General features: G+C 44.2%; 1 protein-coding gene across 1 annotated transcript in view; it reads left to right on the forward strand.

Moving 5' to 3' along the window:
* Positions 1–22,228, forward strand: part of LOC121697881 (antigen WC1.1-like) — a 41,223-nt gene that overhangs the window by 15,250 nt on the left and 3,745 nt on the right. The window contains exons 17-32 of the mRNA XM_042079669.1: positions 4,911–4,980; positions 5,315–5,406; positions 6,497–6,802; positions 9,269–9,577; positions 9,874–10,182; positions 15,101–15,403; positions 15,509–15,817; positions 15,938–16,249; positions 16,452–16,631; positions 17,052–17,366; positions 17,463–17,581; positions 18,319–18,514; positions 18,752–19,048; positions 19,174–19,233; positions 20,605–20,922; positions 21,171–21,347. Of these exons, the coding sequence (XP_041935603.1) occupies positions 4,911–4,980; positions 5,315–5,406; positions 6,497–6,802; positions 9,269–9,577; positions 9,874–10,182; positions 15,101–15,403; positions 15,509–15,817; positions 15,938–16,249; positions 16,452–16,631; positions 17,052–17,366; positions 17,463–17,581; positions 18,319–18,514; positions 18,752–19,048; positions 19,174–19,233; positions 20,605–20,922; positions 21,171–21,347 (3,672 nt within the window). The remainder of the gene's footprint in view (positions 1–4,910; positions 4,981–5,314; positions 5,407–6,496; positions 6,803–9,268; positions 9,578–9,873; positions 10,183–15,100; positions 15,404–15,508; positions 15,818–15,937; positions 16,250–16,451; positions 16,632–17,051; positions 17,367–17,462; positions 17,582–18,318; positions 18,515–18,751; positions 19,049–19,173; positions 19,234–20,604; positions 20,923–21,170; positions 21,348–22,228) is intronic.

Below are 22,228 nucleotides of genomic sequence, written 5' to 3' on the forward strand. Positions count from 1 at the left end.
CTGGGATTTTAAAAAAAGTGTGCACAGGGAATGCTTGCCTAGAGCGATCATCTTCAGATAGATCTTACACCACTAACATTTTTCACAATCAAAATAACTTGCTGCAAAAAGACTCTTTCATGCTTATGATGCAACATGTTGACTGAGTGCAATAGTGTATGGCTCAGTCCAAGCACTTTGTTCCTTACCCATACACAGATCCAGGACTACAAACACCAAATGTGGATTAGGCTAAAATGAAGGATTACCGTTTTTTTTCTGAATGACCACCTTAGGATAGGCCAGCTGTCGATGTCCGCGGTGCTGAAACATGGTGTCTATTGATCAGGAGTGCACAAACTATTCCCTATAAAGGGCCAGAAATTAATCTGAGTGGAGGGCCGTGGACCATAAATAAGTGTTCATGTTATGTGACTTTACATGGAAATGCATCATATTTTTGTCGGAATACCACTGCCTCAGGCAGCACACCATGGTGACCCTGTCTACTCACTCCTGTCCCCCCTGCGCCCCCCTTATTGCCACATGTAAAACTGTGGTCAGATAATGAACTGCAGCTAACCCTTAAAAAAACACTGTTTATATTTATTTAATATTCCTTGTGTTCGGCAGCTGGGACTTCCAAAAGTATGGCAGAATGGCAAGAAAATATCTAATGCTTATGGCCTCCCGTCTCCATGCTAACATTTGACTGGATGGGCAATATGTTTTTGTGTGTATCTAGATTGAACACATTCCTTAGTTGGTTGTATGAATCCCCTTACAGGCCAAAATTAGTCATTGTTGTCAAAAACCTAAAAATGTAAAATTCTTCGTGACCATGTCAGCCTGAATCGTTGATAAATAAACAGTGTCCATCAATTAAACTGCAGTTTACACACTTACTCTATTTCTGAGTCTTTCTATATTTGATTATGTCTGGGATTTCAGAACACTTATACAAGGAGGGCTTGTCTAGAGGCAACATCTTTAGATACATTTTATGGCACTTACATTTTCACATCAGAATCACTTGCTGCACATGTATAGGCACTGTGTAATCCTCAAGTCTGGCAAAAGATTGAGTTTAGCGGCCTTTAGGCCTAGACCCTTCCATGCTCATGATGCAACATGTTGACTGGGTGGAATAGTGTGTGGCACAGTCCATATTAAATACAATAAGATACATTCAAATAAAAAGAGGTTTTGGACAATTGGGTGGAGCGTCCTCCACTAATGTACAACTCAAGCCCAGAGGTCATGATTGATGAGCGGCTGGTGCCATTTAGAGGCTGCAGTCCATTCAAACAAACCACACACTGGAGGGCAGGTGACACGTCTACAATTCACAATATCGTCTGTGACAAGTTTTCTTTTTTTACTTCATATGCCCTGGGAGAGGAGCTATGAAGAGGAAGTTCACTATGGTGGGGAGGGTCAGTGCATGTGTGTGTGTGTGTGTGTGTGTGTGTGTGTGTGTGTGTGTGTGAGAGAGAGAGAGAGAGAGAGAGAGAGAGAGAGAGAGAGAGAGAGAGAGAGAGAGAAAGAAATTGCTACTTAATTATTACTTACTTGTTTAAGCCAATATGTAATAGGCCTATGCAATCATTTCGAAAACATCCAGGAATTGGTCAAATACTCCACCTCCATCTGCTTTGGCGTAACCACAATTGTTACGTCATGTATGCTGGTGGATGCATAAACAAATAAACTGTCAAGCAAAAAAGTAAACGGTTTTCAATTCATAGCCATTCCATTCACTGTTTCTGAATGGACAGGACAAGGCCAGTGGTTGCTGTCCGTGGTGCTGAAACATGGTGCTTATTGATCAGGGGCAACAAATTAATCTGTAAGACACTGGGCCATAAATAAGCAATCATGTTATGTTACTTTACATTAAATTGAAATGCATGATATTTTTGTCAGTATATCACTGCCTCAGACAATGCACCATGGTGACCCTGTCTACTCACTCGTGTCATGGGCCTGGTGATCTCTGCTGTCAGGAGCTCCACAGCGCCCCCCTATTGCTACATGTAAAACGGTGGTCAGATCATGAACTGCAGCTAAGCCTTAAAAAGCTGTTGGGACAGAAATTCCCAGCAGCTGATGTATGTTAAGGACTAACAAGGCTGGCCAAAACAAATGGAGTGCAGGCCCCAATTGAGGCTCCCCTGCTGTAGAGATAGAGAAGAGTATCTGAGCATAATCTTCAGTAACTTCCTGAAATTTGCTTCCATTACTGAGGAAATCCTCAGGAAATATCAGCAGCGACAGAACCTCTTAGGGCCGTAGTACCCTTTGAGGTCAATAAGAACATACTTACATGTTTTATTATTCCTTTATTAAGAGCAACATTACATTCTCCTTTACCTGCTCTTTCCATTCTATCAGTATCAGGACCTCTCTTGGACCCTCAACACCTCTACGCTGATCAAAAAGGCTCACCAGCGTCTCTTCTTTCTGAGGAGACTAAAGAAGGTCCATCTGTCTCCTCAGATCCTGGTGAACTACCGCTGCACCATCGAGAGCATCCTCACCAACTGTGTCACAGTTTGGTATGGCAACTGCTCTGCCCACCACCGGAAAGCACTGCAGAGGGTGGTGAAAACTTCCCAACGTATCACCGGTTCCTCACTCCCCTCCATCGAGGCCATCCAGGGCAAGCAATGCTTGCGTAAGGCGCGCAGCATCATCAAAGACTGTTCTCACCCCAACCACAGACTGTTCACCCCACTCCGGGAGGCGTTACAGGTCTCTCCGCACCCAAACCAGCAGGTTCAGAGGAAGCTTCTTTCCTGCGGCTGTCACCCTACTAAACTCTAGCTCTGCATCCCGGTGACATCCGCCCCCATCACCCCCTGCCCCGCCTCCGCCTGATGCCTCCTTGCCGGTGCCTGTTGAGGTGTCCACGACCATGGCCACAACCCCCCCCCACAACTGCACTACCCTATCCCATCCATAGTGTCTATTTATTTACAAATGTACATACTGTAATTACACTACATAGCCATATTCTACTGCTCTTCATCCTGGACATACACTTATTCTTAATACTATTATAATGTTACTGTTTCTGCACTACAATGGTACTGTTACCACACTGCACATAACTGTACATACTGTACATATCTGTTTATATGGTTCATACTAAATATCCATATTTATTTAATATAAATACACCATATTAATACACTGCATATATCTATATTGTTCTTACCACTACTATAATGGTACTGCCACTACATTGCACATATCTGTACATGTTGTTCATACATTGCTCATATTATGACATAGCCATATTTATTCTGCTCTTATAAGGTAACTGCTAATACACTGCAAATACAACCACCTTCTAAAAACTACTGTATACTACTGTCTACACTGCACTATATTTTTTATCCTGTCTATGCACCACCTACTTTGTATATCACATTGCACTTTTTTGCTTTTTTGCACTTCTGGTTAGACACAAACTGCATTTTGTTGTCTCTGTACTTTTACTCTGCACAATGACAATAAAGTTGAATCTAATCTAATCTAATCTAATCAGCCTTTCAAATTAAAAGTGCTTACAAAATGCAGGTAAGGTCAGCTCCATGATCATTGGCCTTCCTAAACCCTTTCTTCCTGTGAGCAGCAGATGATCAGGCTAGCTGGCAGGACTCTACATGACCTCTCACATGTGCTGCTCTCGGTCTTTGAGTGGCTTCCCACTGGACGACGGCTTTATAGCCCATGTTGCAGAACACATAGGAGGTAGTCAACCTTTGCTACGGCTGTCCAACTCCACAACTCCCTGACCATCCGCCTGCTGTTATCTGCACCTTCCCTCACACACTCAGACTCTCCTTCTGGCCCCACCTTGCCAAGAACCACACATAGAATCTGTCATTCTAACATAATAGACAGATTGGGCATACTCAGAGGGTAACGGCTTGTTCTTTATGGCTTGACCGGGTTTCTCTGAAACTCTGAGGGCCCTATTTTTGTGACGCAAAACCCAGCGCAAAGCGGATTATCATCCTGACGCAAAGTCTATTCCTGTTTTACACTCGGATTTTAAGCCAGGCCATCTAAACTGGACACGCACGTCCAGGTTGCTTATTATGATTATTTGGAAATCCTAATCATATTGGGAATAACTTTATATTCAGTGAAAGATTACAATACATATATAATTATGGTATATTTAAAGACCAAGTCAGTAAGCTTGTAAATCATTTAGTGAGTAGCCCAAACTTTAGCTCAGTCTCAAATTGCAGTACTCACTTATGCAAATAGTAAACAGACAATAATCTGAGGAATGTTTACAAATTATGTGGAAATGCTGTTGAAGAGCTGCGCATTATCACTGCTTATGGTAACTTGTGTGTTCTGTAAACAAGGTTATCTGTGTTATTAATGCAATATAAAATAGGTGATAAAATCACGTATATGTATGCTTATGGGATCATTTCTATGTTTCTATTTTCACATAGATGGTATCCCTACACTATTTCTTTATTCATTTGCGCCCCTCATTAGATGATACATGACATTGCAAGACCTCTGTTCCTTTTTCAATATTGCATAATGTGTAGAAGTTGACACATACTGAGACACTGAATGCAAATAATTTCACACCTCACAGCATTAAGCTTTTGATTTTGGCATTGGCTTTCAGACTCATCATCGGCTTTCAGACACATCAAAACATATGATCTGAGTAGCCACTAAAGACTGATATAAGTCTTAGAAAGTGTTTATTATTGTTATCATTATCATCAAAGATGATTAGTGTTAATATGGATACAGACACTCTATTACATTCTTCCTCATGGTAACATTTCTGTTTTATTTTTCTTTCCAAAATGTTCTCAAGCTCATGTTGATCATGTTTGTGGTCACTGACTGAGACTGATTGTCACTGCCTGGTTTTGCTTTGCCAGGAGCAACAGATGATGTTTACACACCATTTGCCACCTGCACCCCGACCCCCACAACAAGCACAAATCTTTGGTAGGTGCAGTGACTTCCTGACCACAAGGATGCGTCTGTGTAACTTCAATGATGAGGGTGCACAGGGGGTGGGCTGACTGTAGAGACGCGCTCTCTCTCTCTCTCTCTCTGCTCACTTCCAGTTTGACATATATGGAGCGCAGTCTTAACAGCGTCTTCTGATTTGCCACTAAAGTGTTTTTGATGATTTCCTATCACTCTGCTAATATGGTCACATCGAGTGTGATTGGCGGCTCAGGGATACGCATAGGGCCTAGGTGGGGAGAGCAGGGCACAGCTGTACTGTAGTGAGTCGTCTGGTAGAGCAGAGGTGAGGGTTGTGCTGTCTGCTGAGCCCAATTTCAGAGCTTCTGCTGGGGAAGATGAAGATCGAGGGCTGCCTGTGGGTCATTCTCCTGGCCTTTGTGGCCCTGACCAACCAACAAGGTAGGTTATGACTTATACCACAAAATCAAATGAATACTTTCAGCAAAATATGATCAGATTTCTTAATTTATGTAGTCAGTCTCTTATTAATGCTGAAAAGTCTGACATCTAAACAGCATTCTGTCACAGTGGTGTGCTTGCCTATGGTGTGCTTTCATACATTTTCAGTATTAATGTATGTTAGCCCATTCTAAATATTGTAACTTGCAGAGCAACTTGTGATAGTTGTAGTTTTCAGTAGTTATGTCAATGCTTTAGGAATGTTGCGCTACTGTAACTAGATTGAATCATTTGTGGATGACAGTATTTAAGAAGTGCAGTTCCTCTACAATATACATGTTCTACAGGTATGAGTCTACAGGAATCTTTTAAATAATATTGTCAAATGTTATGCAAACATAGCATATCTTGCTTATTTTTATAGAGAATATTAATTTCTGCTGCTTTATGTGTGATTATTTGAGTAATTACGTTGTCCCCAATAACACGTGGTGGCAAAACAAGTAAAGTGAATTCAGCAGCTATGTGTTGTGTGGTATTAAGCCATGAGTACACTTTTGTGTTGTGTGTAGTAATTTCCATGCTTAGGTCGGATTTGAATGTTCCAGGAATTGTTCGTCCATTGTGGTAAATGTCGTGGCCATTTTATTGCCTTTTTGTAGGAGGCCATTTTGTGATGCTTTAGGTGTGTTTCAGTAACATTCAGTGAGTTAAGTGCATACAGTATTCTTGTTTGCATTGGTATTCGTGATTCTTTTTTTTGTGTTGGTTACTTTGTTGCTGTTTGAATTGAATTATATCAAACTGATTTATTTCCTTTGATCACCTCATACAGTCCCTTGTGTGACATGGGCTTGTTACTCTCTCTTGAGGTCACAATCCACTCCTCTGTATCATGATTTTTTTTTTCTCTCTTGGTATCATTCTTTCTTTTGTGTGGGTGCTCTTTACATTTACCTCCATGTTTTAATTATTATTAATAGATATAATTTGATATATTTATATTACCGGTATTATTGTAATAACATGTACATAATCATGCAGCTACTATTTCAAAACTATAGTATATCTGTTTCTGTCTCTTTTGCAGATGCTGTGAGGTTGGTGAATGGAGGCAGTCGATGCTCTGGGAGAGTGGAAGTTTTTCAAGCAGGAGAGTGGGGCACAGTGTGTGCGGCAGGGAGGGATCTGTCTGATGCTGCAGTATTGTGTAGACAGCTGGACTGTGGTGATGCTGTAATAACTCTGCCTGGAACTCACTTTGGAGAGGGATCAGGGAAAAGCTGGATGTATGAAGGGACGTGTGCAGGATCAGAGTCTACACTGAAGAGCTGTAAACTCAAAGGATTCAGTGACGTGTGTCCTCATAACATCGATGTTGGAGTTATTTGTTCAGGTATGAAGAATGATCCTAATAATAAATCCATATTATACAGTATAAGGGGCTGTTCATACAACAAGCAACACCTGCTAGTATTCAATTCCTTTTCAGTGAGAAGCAGACGGGCAAAGCAGGCAAGCGGGCAATTTGAGTGGCAGTACGGCGGGCGCAATTCTGACATTCTTGCCACGAATCGAGAACACGCCCGCCTGCCTCCAAGATAAAAAATGTGTGGGCACTTCAGTTTTTAGTTGACTTTCGCATAACAAACTAGATGTAAAATATGACCGCCGCTCCGTCCGGGTGGTGTAATGATGTGTGTATGTGTGTGTGTGGGGGGGGGAGGGGTTGTAATGGTGTGTGTGTGTGTTAGTGTGTGTTGGGGGTGTAATGGTGTGTGTGTCTGTGAGGTTAATGGTGTGTGTGTGTGTGTGTGTGGGGAGGGGGGGGGGGTGTAACTGTGCGTGTGTTTGTGTGTGTGTGTGTGTGGAGGGTTACATTCAGTCTCATGCCAGTCTTCTCATTACACCCTACCTATGTAGCCTACAGGCAACATCTACTTCTAAACATTTAACAGAACTAAGATTATATATATATATATATATATATATTATATCATTACGTGTATTTGTATATGATATATTCTCCCATCGCTGTAGGCTGTAATTGTAGGTATTTCCATGAACATAATCATCTAATCTATGCACTAGAAACAAAGGCTTAGGGGATCAGTTCATAACTCGAACTTGCCTAGAACCTAGAGCACCATTTGACTCATTTGCCACGATTACCAGGCTCATTCAGCCCAGAGCTTCTTCATATAGTGTATGGCCCAGAGCTGTACAGGCTAAGTATAGGCTGTTAATAGTAGGCTATGACTGATTCTACCACCACTCCAGTGGAGGCGCTAATAAGCAAGAAGACTATCCAGTCAAGCCAGTGCCGCACTGTGGGTGGAAACTAATGGCGTAAGGAACACTGACTCGGTTCATTGTCGTTTGGCACTCGATTCTCCCGGCTCATGTGACATGAGTCAGGTTAATTAACCCACACTGTGGGCTGTGGAGAACCCGTCAGTTCATCAACACTACTGCTCATCTAAGCATGTGGCGTGCATGCACAGACTTTGGATGGGTTTTGGCAATGGTGTCGAGAGGCTACATCACACCCTCCACCATGCTTCACAGCGGTGCAACCCACCATCATTCCCTCTCACTGCAAAGCGGCTGTGAGGCAGGAAGTAGAGGATCCGGCAGCAAAACATGGCATACAGCTAGCTCCACCTTTAGTGACGTCCTCAACCTGAATCAGTTTACAGTCACCTGTCTCTGACCGGGGAAAATTTGCATGCGAAAGTCTATGGATAAGATGGATAGTTTCTGGCGCTGTCCTACTCCTTGTGGTTGTGCCATCCCGCCCAAGGATTGCTTGCATTGGCCAAAACCATGCTCAAGCGGCGCTCTGCACCCTGACTTTCTGCAGGATGTACAAACACGCAACCATTGTGCTAGCTCCTCATTGCTAGGCAATGGCGTCACAGACAGGGCAAGATCTGGCATCTGAACCCACAGAACTGGTGGCTGACCGCCTGGTTCCTGAACGGTTGAGATTACTGAGGGTTGGTCTCCCTCCCTCCATAGTCGAAACCATACAGAGTACAAGAGCCTGATCTAAAAGATCGCTCTACTCAAGTGGAAAGTGTTTGCAGACCTGTGTACTGAAAACAATTGTGACCCACTATTGTGTCCCATTCAGTGCTTACGTTACTGCATATCTTAACCCATAACTTGGCTGCTCTGCTTCCACACTGAAAGTTTATTTGGTCGCTATTTTTGTCATGCTGGAACAGTATGATGCCAGGAGCGCATCCCTGCGCATCCCGCTTCCTGAGAGACAGACGGTGCCTTCGGCCGCTCCCCACTTCATCAATACCACCATGGAACCTCACGGGGGTGCTCAAAGATCCATGGTGCTGCTGTTTCGCGGGTTCAAATCCGGGCTTGTGGCGAGGCGCACAAAGCCTCAGGTGTGCCCCCCACTTTGAATGCTTGAGAGCCCACTCCATTAGGAGCATGGCTGTTTCTTGGGCTGCATGGAGAGGACTTTCAATGGAACAGATATGTTTAGGCGCGTGCTGGGCTTTAGGCGATACCTCCTATGGTATCACAATACACCAATACACATAGCAAAGAGAGAACTCCCGCACACTGTCCACTTTGTAAGCAGTTATATTTATTATAGCAACGTTTTGGTCAAGCGACCATCACCAGGCTATCAGGCCATCATCAGGCCATCAAACAACATCACCAGCACGTCAGTAGCCTGCTCTGTGCTTTCAGCTTCACACATGTGAGAACCCCTCTATCCAAGATCTTCTATTCTAAATCCAAGCTGCTCTCATAGGTAATATGGGTACAAATAGCATTCTGATTTGAAAAACATGCCATCTATAAGTAAACAGTATGGCTCATCTCTCCCTAGATGCTGTGAGGTTGGTGAATGGCAGCAGTCCCTGTTCTGGAAGAATCGAAGTTCTACACAGAGGACAGTGGGGCACAGTGTGTGATAACGGATGGGACCTGCGTGATGCTGCAGTGGTGTGTAGAGAGCTGGACTGTGGAGAGGCTTTAGAAGCTATCAAAGGTGCTCAGTTTGAACAGGGCTCAAGAGAAATTTGGATGAGTGATGTGGAGTGTGTGGGGTCTGAGTCAACAGTGAAGGACTGCAAGTCACAAAGATGGGGTGCAGAAAACTGTGGTCATCATCAGGATGCAGGAGTCATCTGCTCAGGTAAACTGACAGCAACTGATCCTAATCAATTTAAGAATAGGCATAATCACATGTCACCTTGTCATATATCTTCGTAAAACATTAGTCAGTGTGTGAAATTTCTGGAGCATTTTAGTAAGCATTGTACAGATGAAATAAATGATTCTGCTCTGAACCACAACTGCTCACATGAGAGCAATACAGGACTAATCTGCAGAGGTACAAATAAAATATATTATTACCGTATTGGATTCATGATAACAGACTACCATATTTAAGCATCCTCAATAACATGATCATCTCTCTGACCCCTCTAGATGCTGTGAGGTTGGTGAATGGCAGCAGTCGCTGTTCTGGAAGAGTTGAAGTTCTACACAGAGGACAGTGGGGCACAGTGTGTGATAACGAATGGGACCTGCGTGATGCTGCAGTGGTGTGTAGAGAGCTGGGCTGTGGAGAGGCTTTAGAAGCTCTCAAAGGTGCTCAGTTTGGACAGGGCTCAGGAGAAATTTGGATGAGTGATATAGTGTGTGTGGGGTCTGAGTCCAGAGTAAAGAAATGCATGCCGCAAAGATGGGGTGCAGAAACCTGTAGTCATCATCAGGATGCAGGAGTCATCTGCTCAGGTGGGCTAACTGAAAACACTTATAATTTAGTTCATCATAGACTATATTACTCATGTCACATTATAATAATATTTAAAAAATATGCCAGTGTGTGAAGTGATAGGGTCATTTGAATAAACATATTCAGATGAAATGTAAATATGCGTGCTATTCTTAGCTACACATTAGTATCATAAATGTGTTCATACCAGTGTTGCGCGGTCTGCCCGAAATTAAGCGGTCGCCCGCGGTTATGAGTCATAAACAAAATATGTTAATGATATTCGGGTCATTTGCGGGCGGGTCAGTTAAAATTAATTAAATATATATTTTCTACAAATAGGCCTACTTAAAATATTACGAGAAGGCTAGCATCAATACAGTAAAGGATCAATACAGTAAAGTCGACAGTAAAGAAGCTGAAGACGCGAGTTAAAATAATAAAGACACCCATTCAGGAAAAGCGATATAGGCTATGGGAAATATTGGGAAAAGTTCTTATGATGATGACAGTAAGTTATGGTCTATGTACAGAGGCCTACTTCTTGCGAAGCCATTTAAAAGTATGACAGCCAAAACGGGCAGCCTGGAGGAATAATTGTTATGGCACAGACTACACAGCCATATCTACCGGTAGCCTATGTATAGGTTTGCGCATGCATAAAAGTTACAGTTCGTTGTGTGTGACTTTAATTACATTAATACACAGGATGTGTGTTTGCTATAAATGAGGAGGTGATTCCCACAGTTCTGGAGAAACCAGTGAAGAGTCTGGGAAGGTGGTATGATGCAAGCCTTAGTGATAAATCACAGGTTGAAGACTTGAGACAGGTCACTAGGCAAGGTATTGCAAAAATTGACAAGTCGGGGCTGCCAGGTAAGCTCAAGCTGTGGTGTTTGCAGTTTGGTTTGTTACCTTGGATTTTGGCAAAAGGGATTTTAACATCTAATCCTGTGTATTAATGTAATTAAAATCCCTTGTGCCAAAATCCAAGGTAAAAACACAACAGCAACAGCAGTATATAGTATGCGGCATGTCATTGGGGTTATCAAGTGGGCACCCTCATTCACCGATGTTTCGTTAAGTTAGGCCCACGACACCTCATGAAGGCTTAACAGTGAAACCAGCGTCCTGGAGACACTCCCCTCCATGCTGCCACCATATTACCACATTGAAATATCCAATACCCAAAATACTCTTAACCAGCCCAGGCATGGTCAAGGTTGGCTAGGTTGGTCCGTCCCGTTGATGTGGACTGAACCATAGCCATAAAAACCCTGGCCAACCAACCATCAACTTAGGCACAGCCCATCACAAACACAAAACAAATTAGCCAGTTAGCTTAGCCAGTTAGCTTAGGCCCCATCACAAACACAAAACAAATTAGCCAGTTAGCTTACGCCCCATGCTGCCACCATATTACCACAACAAACATCCAAATACCCTTAACCAACCTAGGCATGGTCTAAGTTGGCTAGGTTGGTCCGTCCCGTTGATGCGGACTGAACCATAAACCATAAAAAACCTTAGCCAAGTACCATCAACCTAGGCACAGTCCATCACAAAAACAAAACAAATGAGCCAGTTAGCTTACCTTAGCTTGCGCCCCAGGAAGGGTAACTTCTCCTTACCCACAACCATTCGCTTGCCCGTTCTGCTGACATGTTACTAACCACCTGCCTTAGACTTCGACCACAAATGCCCAATTCAGAAAGCAAGGCAATAGCAGATCTGGCCACAAACCCACGTGCACCGATTTCAATAGGCCTTAATTGTGCACTCCAACCTCGCTTGGCTGCCTCCTCTGCTATTTCAGTGTATTTCGCTCTCTTCAGCTCATTGGCCTCTTCCACTGTGTCTTCCCAAGGAACAGTGAGTTCAATGAAGTAAACTATCTTCTCTGAATCCGACCATAGAATTACGTCGGGTCGTAGTTTAGTACTCACTATATGTGGAGGTACCGCCATCTGCTGGCCAAGATCAACCTTGATTTCCCAGCCCGCCCCATTTTTCAACTGGCCGGTTTTACGCCTGGCCTTCGCGGAACAAGGTTTATCCCCCTGACGTACAAAGTTAATTTGCCTTACCCCTTTACTAGCTGCTAATGAATTGACTTCTCTCCTTTTATCCTCTATTGCCGCTGCCACACATTTCAATACCTGGTCATGACGCCACGTGTACCGCCCCTGGGTGAGACTTACCTTGCACCCTGAAAGGATATGGTGGAAACTGCCCACACACGAGCAAAGTATGCATTTATCATCCTCACCAAACCATTGACTTAAATTCTTGGGAGATGGGAGCACATCATATGTAGCACCTAACATAAATCTGATCTTACCAGCTTCCATGCCCCATAGATCTTTCCATTTAATCCGTCTTTTTTCCACCCCTTCCCAGTTCACCCACTGCCCTTGTTTTGCCTGCGACACTGCCTTAGTACATCTTACAGCCTCCTCCTGTCTATGTATTTCCTCCACTACCATTTTCCTCTTTTCTCCTGCAGAAGCCTTGCTCTACAAGGGTTTACTTACGCCCACCCCTAGACCCCCCCACCCGTGCTGCACATGGCCCATTATATCCCTATGCTTCAATGCTGATTGAGCTTACTTAACTGCCTGCTCTGGGTTCCACTTCCTCACCACTGGGTCCTTGGACTGAGTAAGAGTCATTTCCAATCTAGCCTTAGCACACTTAAATTCCTCTGTCAGACTAGATATTGGCAACTCTACAATGCCCTTCCCATACAAGGCTACACTGCTTAAGCAGCGTGGGACTCCGAGCCATTTTCTGACAAAGGAGTTGATAATTTTTTCCAACCTCTCTACCTTTGACAGAGGAACTTCATAAACTGTCAATGGCCACATTAGCCGAGGCAATAAACCAAACTGCAAACACCACAGCTTGAGCTTACCTGGCAGCCCTGACTTGTCAATATTTGCAATACCTTGCCTAGTGACCTTCAAGTCTTCAACCTGTGATTTATCACTAAGGCTTGCATCATACCACCTTCCCAGACTCTTCACTGGTTTCTCCAGAACTTTGGGAATCACCTCTTTATTTATAGCAAACTTCTTATCTATTACCTTCCCTTTAACAATTGAGAGACTCCTAGACTTACTTGGCTTCACCTTCATTCTGGCCCATTGCAGATTACTATTTAACTTATCCAGCAACCTGTTGGTGCATGGAACGGTTGACGTCAAGGTTGTCATGTCGTCCATGAAAGCCCTAATCGGGGGGAGACGTGGCCCTCCCTGCAACCTCTCCCCACCCACTACCCATTTTGAGGCCCTAATGATGACCTTCATTGCCATTGTAAAAGCAAGTGGGGAGATGGTACATCCCGCTATTGATTCCTATCTCGAGTTGTTGCCACCCTGTGGTGTAATCAGCGGATGTGCTTTAGTAAAGCTTTGTGCTTCATTCAGCATTATAAACCAGTTCTTACGCTAATGTTTTGACCAGCAATGTATCTCTGTTGCCTACCTTGCCTCACCATTTCTGTTTTCGAAAGAAAGATGTATGTCCATGGCCTTCAAATCTTATCCTAGTGTTCTAATCCTTGGTGGTGGCGTGCGTGCTTGCGCTCTTATTCTTTGCATCATGTATACCTAAATAAATTAGTTTGTTTTACAGAAATGGCCTACTGGCACACTGCATGCAGGCTATAACCAAAAGCACACATTTTGTAAATAAGCGGGTCGGATCGCGGGTCGGGTATAATTGTGTCCTAATTAATATTCGCAGTCCGAGTTGCGGTCGGGTTCATTAAAATATCGAGCGACCGCGGGCCGCTTGTGACCAAACCTGCGCAACACTGGTTCATACCAATAAATGGGGCAGTGGTAGCATAATGGCTAAAGAGCTGTAGCCAGAAAGAATGTTGTTTAAACTCCCTTCTGTCACCACTGTGCCCTTGAGCAAGGCACTTAACCCCAGGAAGCTCTGGCGAGACTAGCCCTTGTAACAATTGACATAATAAGTTGCTTTGGATAAAAGCATGAGCCAAATTAATAAATAAATTAATAATGGGAAAATGCAGGAGTCCAACTGGTGGGCCATTCTCACTGCTCTGGGAGAGTGGAGCTGCTTCATAAGGAGACCAAACGCACTGTATGCAGTACCACATTTGACCAGCAGGATGCAGAGGTTGTGTGTCGACAGCTGGACTGTGGGGCTCCTGTAGAGGTGCTGGGAGCAGCTGCATTTGGAGAGGGAGAAGGCCAGGTGTGGTCAGAGGAGATCCAGTGTGGAGGCAACGAGACTCAGATTCACCTATGCCCAACGTCCCCTATCAACCACAAATGCACACATGAGAACGATATAGGACTAATCTGCGGAGGTACAAATAAAATATGATATTATTGGTTTCATGATAACAGACCCATATTTATGCACCCTCAATACATTATCATCTCTTTGACCCCTCTAGCCGCCTTGAGGTTGGTAAATGGCAGCAGTCGCTGTTCTGGAAGAGTTGAAGTTCCACACAGAGGACAGTGGGGCACAGTGTGTGATAACGGATGGGACCTGCGTGATGCTGCAGTGGTGTGTAGAGAGCTGGGCTGTGGAGAGGCTGTAGAAGCTCTCAAAGGTGTTCAGTTTGGACAGGGCTCAGGAGAAATGTGGATGAGTAATGTGGAGTGTGTGGGGTCTGAGTCAACCGTGAAGGAATGCAAGTCACAATATGGTGCAGAAAACTGTGATCATCAGGATGCAGGAGTCATCTGCTCAGGTGGGTTAACTGAGAGCCATGATAATTTAGTTAATCACAGGCCTTATTACATCTGTCCATTGCCATAGTCGATGCATTTTTTAAAATATGGCAGTATGTGAAGTAATTTACATAAACACATACAGATGATACACTTTCTACAGCTAGACATTAGTATTGTAAATTTACTGTATGCACACTCAATAAATGGCGAATTGCAGGAGTCCAACTGGTGGGCCGTTCTCACTGCTCTGGAAGAGTGGAGCTGCTTTATAAGGAGACCAGACACACTGTATGCAGTACCACATTTGACCAGCAGGATGCAGAGGTTGTGTGTCGACAGCTGGACTGTGGGGCTCCTGTAGAGGTGCTGGGAGCAGCTGCATTTGGAGAGGGAGAGGGCCAGGTGTGGTCAGAGGAGATCCAGTGTGGAGGCAACGAGACTCAGATTCAACTCTGCCCAACATCTTCTACACTCTCACACAACTGCTCTCACAAGCACGATGTTGGATTAGTTTGCACAGGTAGACTAATAGATATTACCCTGTATTATGTAATCATTGATTCATTGGATATTTTAAGAAGCCAGTAAACCATGGGGTGTGTCATGTTTTTTCTCAATCCCACAGATCCTGTTAAGTTGGTAGATGGTGGCAGTCGTTGCTCTGGGAGAGTGGAGGTTTATCATGCAGGAGAGTGGGGCACCGTGTGTGGTGTTTCTTGGGACATGGTTGATACCGCAGTGGTTTGCAAGGAGCTGGACTGTGGTGAAGCTGTAGATTTCTCATCAGATGCCCACTTTGGAGAGGGAGCAGGGAGAGTCTTGATGGCTGAGGTTGGCTGTATGGGATGGGAGATCAGACTGAAGTCCTGTTCTCGTAAGGGATTGGGTGAACATACGTGCCTGCCTAAAGACAGTGTTGGAGTCATCTGCTCAGGTAAGTTAAACACATGGCTGCAATATAATTATCTAGCTACCCATTCCATTATATAAAACATTAGGCTTCACATCTGAGGTTTTGATTGCTTAATGCAAAGTTCTAATTATTTCCACACAGAGCACAGAGTTCCCAGGCTAGTGAACGGTTCCCACCAGTGTTCTGGAAGAGTGGAGGTGGAACATGGGATCACCCGGGGAACAGTGTGCAATGCCACATTTGACTGGCAGGATGCAGAGGTTGTGTGTCGACAGCTGGACTGTGGGGCTCCTGTAAAGGTGCTGGGAGCAGCTGCATTTGGAGAGGGAGAAGGCCAGGTGTGGTCAGAGGAGATCCAGTGTGGAGGCAACGAGACTGAGATTCAACTCTGCCCAACATCTCCTATCAACTACAACTGTTCACATGATAAGGATGTGGGGTTAGTATGTTCTGGTAAGAGATCATGTCCTTGGACATTAGTTTCATTCTTATTACTCTTATTTTACAATTATGTATTTACCTGCAAACATTTTAACTCTTGCAACAGTTTCTTATGTGGTGTGAGGACAACATAGCTTGTCATCATTTTGCTGCTACAGACTTTTCTGTTCAGAAAAAAATAAAATTATAGGGTTTGTCACTGTGCCTTTTTTAGGATACACTGATGCCAGACTGGCCAATGGCAGTGACTCCTGCTCAGGACGAGTGGAGCTCAAGTACCTCAGAGAGTGGGGCACAGTGTGTGATGCATCCTGGGATATGAGGGCCTCCAGTGTGCTCTGCCACCAGTTGAAGTGTGGGAGTGCTGTGGCTGTTGTAGGGGCAGACTGGTTTGGTGAGGGGAGTGGAAGCATCTGGCCTGATGTGTTTGTGTGTGAGGGGAATGAAACTGGCCTCCTAAGATGTGGAATCTCCTCGTGGCGTCGAGCTGCATGCTCTCACAGACAGGATGCTGGAGTGATCTGCTCAGGTGAGCTCATTAAAAAACAATTAGTTTATTTATTAATTAATTGCACTTGTATGATTAATGGTTGATTAGCTGACAGAAAAGTTTGGATGAGTCTGCTCAGATGAGCACATGAAGACCATCTCTGGGGAAAAAACATCAGGAATGGCAAATGTTTAGGTTGCTCAGCATAAATGCATTGGTGATCTATAACTGATTGCCTTTAAGTATTCATATATTATTGCAATTTATAGTTGATAAAAACGGCCTATGCATATAAACTTATATTAAACTGAAGAAGTTTTGCAGGTTCCTCCCTCTCCCAGTACAATGGGACGGTGCGCTTGTCTGGAGAAAGGCGGTGTGAGGGAGCGGTGGAGGTTTACGTCAGTCAGAGGTGGAGGAGAGTTCTGCTGGACTCCTGGAGTCAGTCTGTAGCCTCTGTGGTGTGCAGACAGCTGGCCTGCGGTTCTGCTGTTAGGTTCTTCGGTTCTACTGCCACAGAGGGTGATGGGTGTGCCTCAGGGATCCATTGTTCTGGACGGGAGACTCATCTGGGAAACTGCAGTTCTCCACAGATACTAAACTGTACTTCCAGCCAGCAGGTGACCATCGTCTGTTCAGGTGTGTACATGGCAAAGTCTACCAGAGTTCCTACAGTACGTCTATAGATAAAACTCTTTTTCTAGTGTTTTCTTGCATCTCTTTTCCCCATATCAGGCCCTCAGCCAGTCAGGTTGACAGGATCTGGAGGAGACTGTGCTGGCAGGCTGGAGGTTCTCCACAACGGCTCGTGGGGGACTGTGTGTGATGACTCCTGGGACACGCAGGATGCCCAGGTAGTCAGAGCCGGACAGTAACGGAGTACATTTACTTGAGTACAGTACTTGAGTACAATTTTGAGGGATCTGTACTTTACTCGAGTATAATTTTTGGGGAGTACTCATTTTTTTACTCAAGTACATTTGAGAGGAAAATATTGTACTCTTTACTCCACTACATTTCTATCCATAACCGTGAGTACCCGTTACTTCTTCTAAAAAAAAAAAGGAAAAAAGAAAAATCTCGGAAAGCCTCAATTTGTTGTTTCCCTCTCAAACGTGATTGGATTGTGCAGGCGCCACTGATTGGGACAGCCTATCAGCAATCACCTTCAGCTTACCGCCAAAGTCAACTCCATGGTCAGATTTAGATGAGAGATGAAACCATGGACGAAACAATAGATGAAGACGCAGCAGGTCCATCCCGGGAATGTGCCAACCTGTGGCCCAACCTCGCCAGACTATTTCAATTTTCTGAACAAGTTAATGATACATTAACATTTTTCATAACTCCATGTAGGACGTTTCTGTACATAAATGTAAGCACTGTGTCAGTAGTAATGCAATATTTAGAAAATGTAGGCTACTCTTGTACTCTTGATACTCAAGTACTTTTAAAAACAAGTACTTCAGTACTTTTACTTAAGTAGACATCTGACTGTTGTACTTTTACTTGTACTTGGAGTAAAATTTGGCAAGGGGTATCTGTACTTTTACTCAAGTAATGAAGCTGTGTACTCTGTCCGCCTCTGCAGGTAGTGTGCAGACAGCTGCAGTGTGGCACAGCCCTCAGTGCTGAGGTCCCTGCATCCGTTCCCCCAGGACATCTGCCCATCTGGCTGAGCGAGGTGAACTGCACAGGAGGCGAGACGAGCCTGTGGGAGTGTCCCCCAGCAGAGTGGGGGCGGCACGACTGCTCACACAAAGAGGATGTGCGGGTCATGTGCTCAGGTACAAACACCTTTAGGCTGCTCACCGAGATACATCTTTACCTTCAAGACTAAACAGTAACTTAAAAATGTATATAACTTACATCACTGAATAATTTATCAGTGTGTGTTTGAAATTAAAGAGGAGTCTCAGTTTGGTTGGATGGAGCAGTTACGTTTTTCAGATGAATATTTCTGTTTAAGTGTTGTGTTACGGTCGTAGACAGAATAACTTTCATATCTGTTGTCTTTCCCACAGAGTTCATTCAGCTGAGACAAAACACAGAGCGCCATGGACCGTGTAAAGGTGTAATAGAGGTGTACTACAACGACACCTGGGGGAACATATGCTTCAGTGACATGGACAAAAACACAGGCTCAGTCATTTGCCATCAGTTAGGCTGTGGAGGTTTTATAAAGACCCATTCAGAGACGCCAACTAAAGGCAAGCGACTGGTCCCTCCACAGTGTAGGAAGCACGATACACACCTTGAGCAGTGCAAACCTTTTCAATGCGGAACAGCCTGCAGAACGGTTGCTGATCTAGATTGTAAAGGTCAGTATTGGTACCTCCTAAAGTTATGATGTAATGATATTATTATTATATTATTATTATTATTCAAATGGTAAGCAGTTGTGTAGTATGTGGACATTTTTTTTTTAATTTTCTTTTTACTTCAGACACAGGAACTGAAACAAATGTTCCTATCATAGACAAAGAGTCAGTTAAGGAATGTCCAGGTGAGATCAATGCTGTTGATTTTTTTCTATAGACACTTTAAAACTCGGTTTGTGCGTGTGTGTATGGTATGTGCGTAAATGTGTGAGTGTGTGTACGTGTGTGTGCGTGTGTGTGTGTATGTGTGTGTGAACGCATTTGTGTGCATATGTGCATGTTTGACTGTGTGTGTGTCAGGGTTTCCGTTGTCCGGTAATTACCGGACATTGGCCGGAAAAAAATGAAATGTCCGACAAAATTAAATCTCTCCGGTCAAATTGTCCGATTGAAATTGGCTAATAATCCCGTCCCCTAACGCAATCTGAATTTGAGAATAAGACTTAATATGTAAGCCTATATTATACGTCCTCTGGCTATGTTTTTAAATGGACAGGCTCTACCGTTTGAAAAGTAAGCTATTAAACAACACGCATAGCCTATGCTGCATTTCAAATAGGAAGCGCACACGGCTTAAAACGTCCATGTTAAACAACGAACAAATGAGTGAGGCGGTTCAAACATGGCCAGGTCCAGGCAGACTAGCCTTAAAAGTTTTTTCAGAGGCCAGACGCGATGGATGATGATAAATTGGTAACGTCTGAAGCTTCAGATGTCCGGTCCACTCCACCACCACCAGATAAAAAGCAGAAGTGTCGGGCGTATCTGTCGGAATCAGTGACATTGGAAGTGGAGTTGCGGGGGGTGCGGCCGCTCCAAGACACTGTCATTCTCCGTTTTCACTGGACATGCAAAGTGTTCTTTACCCAAAGCATACAGGCCTATGCGTTCTCTGTCTATGATCTGCAGGGTTAGGGCCTCCTCGACAAGGCGATTACTGGTCCGCGGATATAATAGTTTCAGGCACAATTAAACGGTATCATTGAACCGCGGCCGAAAGAAAAAGAAACTAAACATTTCCCAGAATAGGAAACATTTCCTAATTTATTGTTATCAAATAAAGAGGCATAGCATTAGGGGGTAGTGATGTGAGCGCTCATTCTTGTGTGTGCGCATCTGTGTCAAACAGTCACCGCTGGAGATAACGTGGGTAGCAGCAACAAACAAGCCTTTTTAAAACAATGAACGAAGCGGACTCTTGCTGTCCATGAAAATATAGCCTACTGGAGAGATCTTGTTAGGCATGTTTAAGTTAGGCTAATGAACATGTTGCATTCTATACAGCCTGATTATGTCATTCTTTAAGATACACAGCCTGTCTCCAGTTTTTTGACTAATTAAGAAGGTATAATAGGATATTTGACCGGCATATCATCAAAATGTCCGGAAAACAAAACCTCTGCCGGTCACTTTGACCGGCACCATTTTTTTCTAGCGGAAACTCTGGTGTGTGTGTGTGTGTGTGTTGTGTGTTCATAATATCTCTCCTCTTCCAGTGTCTCCAGAGCTGAGGCTGGTGGGGAGTCCCACTCGCTGCTCAGGGAGGGTGGAGGTGCTCCTGCAGGGAGAGTGGGGGACGGTGTGTGATGACTCCTGGGACAAGAGGGACGCCCAGGTGGTCTGCAGGCAGCTGGACTGTGGGGAGCCCGTTGATGAAGGGGGGGAGCAGGGCCCATTTGGAAGGGGAGGCGGCCCCATCTGGCTGGACGAGGTGAACTGCACCGGCCATGAGCACCACCTGTGGGAGTGCTGCCGCGCCCCTCTGAATCAGAGTGACTGCATCCATAAGGAGGACGCCTGGGTCACCTGCACAGGTGAGGGAGCACTCAGATGATGTAACTACCTCAGCAAAGACAAAAGATATTGTACATGAGGTGCAGGGAAAAACAAGTGAGGGAGCAACAGATGACCTCAGAACGTTTTCAGTGATTATACTTTGACATTGTAACTGACTCCTAAAAGACACTAAAAACAGATGATACACAGATGAAGAGATAACATACTTTATGATATAAATACCTTATGCATTTTAATGCAGATGAGTTTATTTTGCTCTCTCCAGGGCCTCCACCTCCCACCACCCGTCCTCCAGTCACCTCTGGGAGAACCACAGGGCCTCCATGTGAGCCTGCAGGGCTTCCTGTCTCTCCAGCGGCTGCAGCCACTCTGGGGCTCCTGATCCTGCTGCTGCTGGGCTCACTGGCGGTGCTGGTGGGGCAGAACAGGGCACTCAGGAGAGGTGCTGCAACAACTTCATTGTTTCATCAATAAGTGTTTTTCACTTGATTTCTGCTTAATTGTGCCGTATACAGTATGTTTGTCTAGAAATCAATTTCAAATTCTGTATCGGTTTGATAATGCATGCATTTGTTATGCATGAGTAAATTAAGCCTTAATGCCATCAAATGTACAACATTAATTTTAGTCAATGCTTTAATTCATGACTGTATATTAAATATTATCATGGGAGTCGGTACTTTACTCTTCCTATCCTGCAGCTCTCTACAAAAGGCAACACTTAAAACTAAGTGAAGCTGTCTATGAGGAGCTGGACCTCAGACTGACCACAGCCAGTTCCTCCAGAGGTCGTCATAGAGGTGAGAGGTCATCAGCCTGGGTGTACGTGCACCTCAGACTGAGTCAGACACACAAGCTATGATGCTTATTCCACCTAGGCTAAGTATGCATACAAGCATGTAGCTTACTATAAAAAAACACATCACACACTGAGGGAACAAACACACTATTGGCAGAATGCCTGAATTAGTTCTCGGGTCTGTAAAATAAAATGTTTTCAGTTTTGAGCAGGTGCTGCTGCCCTACTGATAAGAATCATTAGTAAGAGTTGGAGTGAAACTCATTAGCGCTTCGTGTCGTAAGATCAGAAGCAGTAAACCACACCGGCTACACAGCTGCATCAAAACACGGAGGAGCGTATGGGAAAGGGGAGGAGAATCATAACTGCTAAACCACAGTGTGCAGTCGTGGTGTTTGCAAGTAGGCTACATGAGAAAATGTAATCGACTGCACTACTTAATGTGTTGCTGGTCTGTGTTTTATAATGTCCCTACAAATGTGTAAACCAATACACTGTATGGCTATGTTTGTTTAGGTCAATGA

Source organism: Alosa sapidissima, chromosome 22 (assembly GCF_018492685.1).
Source record: "Alosa sapidissima isolate fAloSap1 chromosome 22, fAloSap1.pri, whole genome shotgun sequence".
Lineage (NCBI taxonomy): Eukaryota > Metazoa > Chordata > Actinopteri > Clupeiformes > Clupeidae > Alosa > Alosa sapidissima.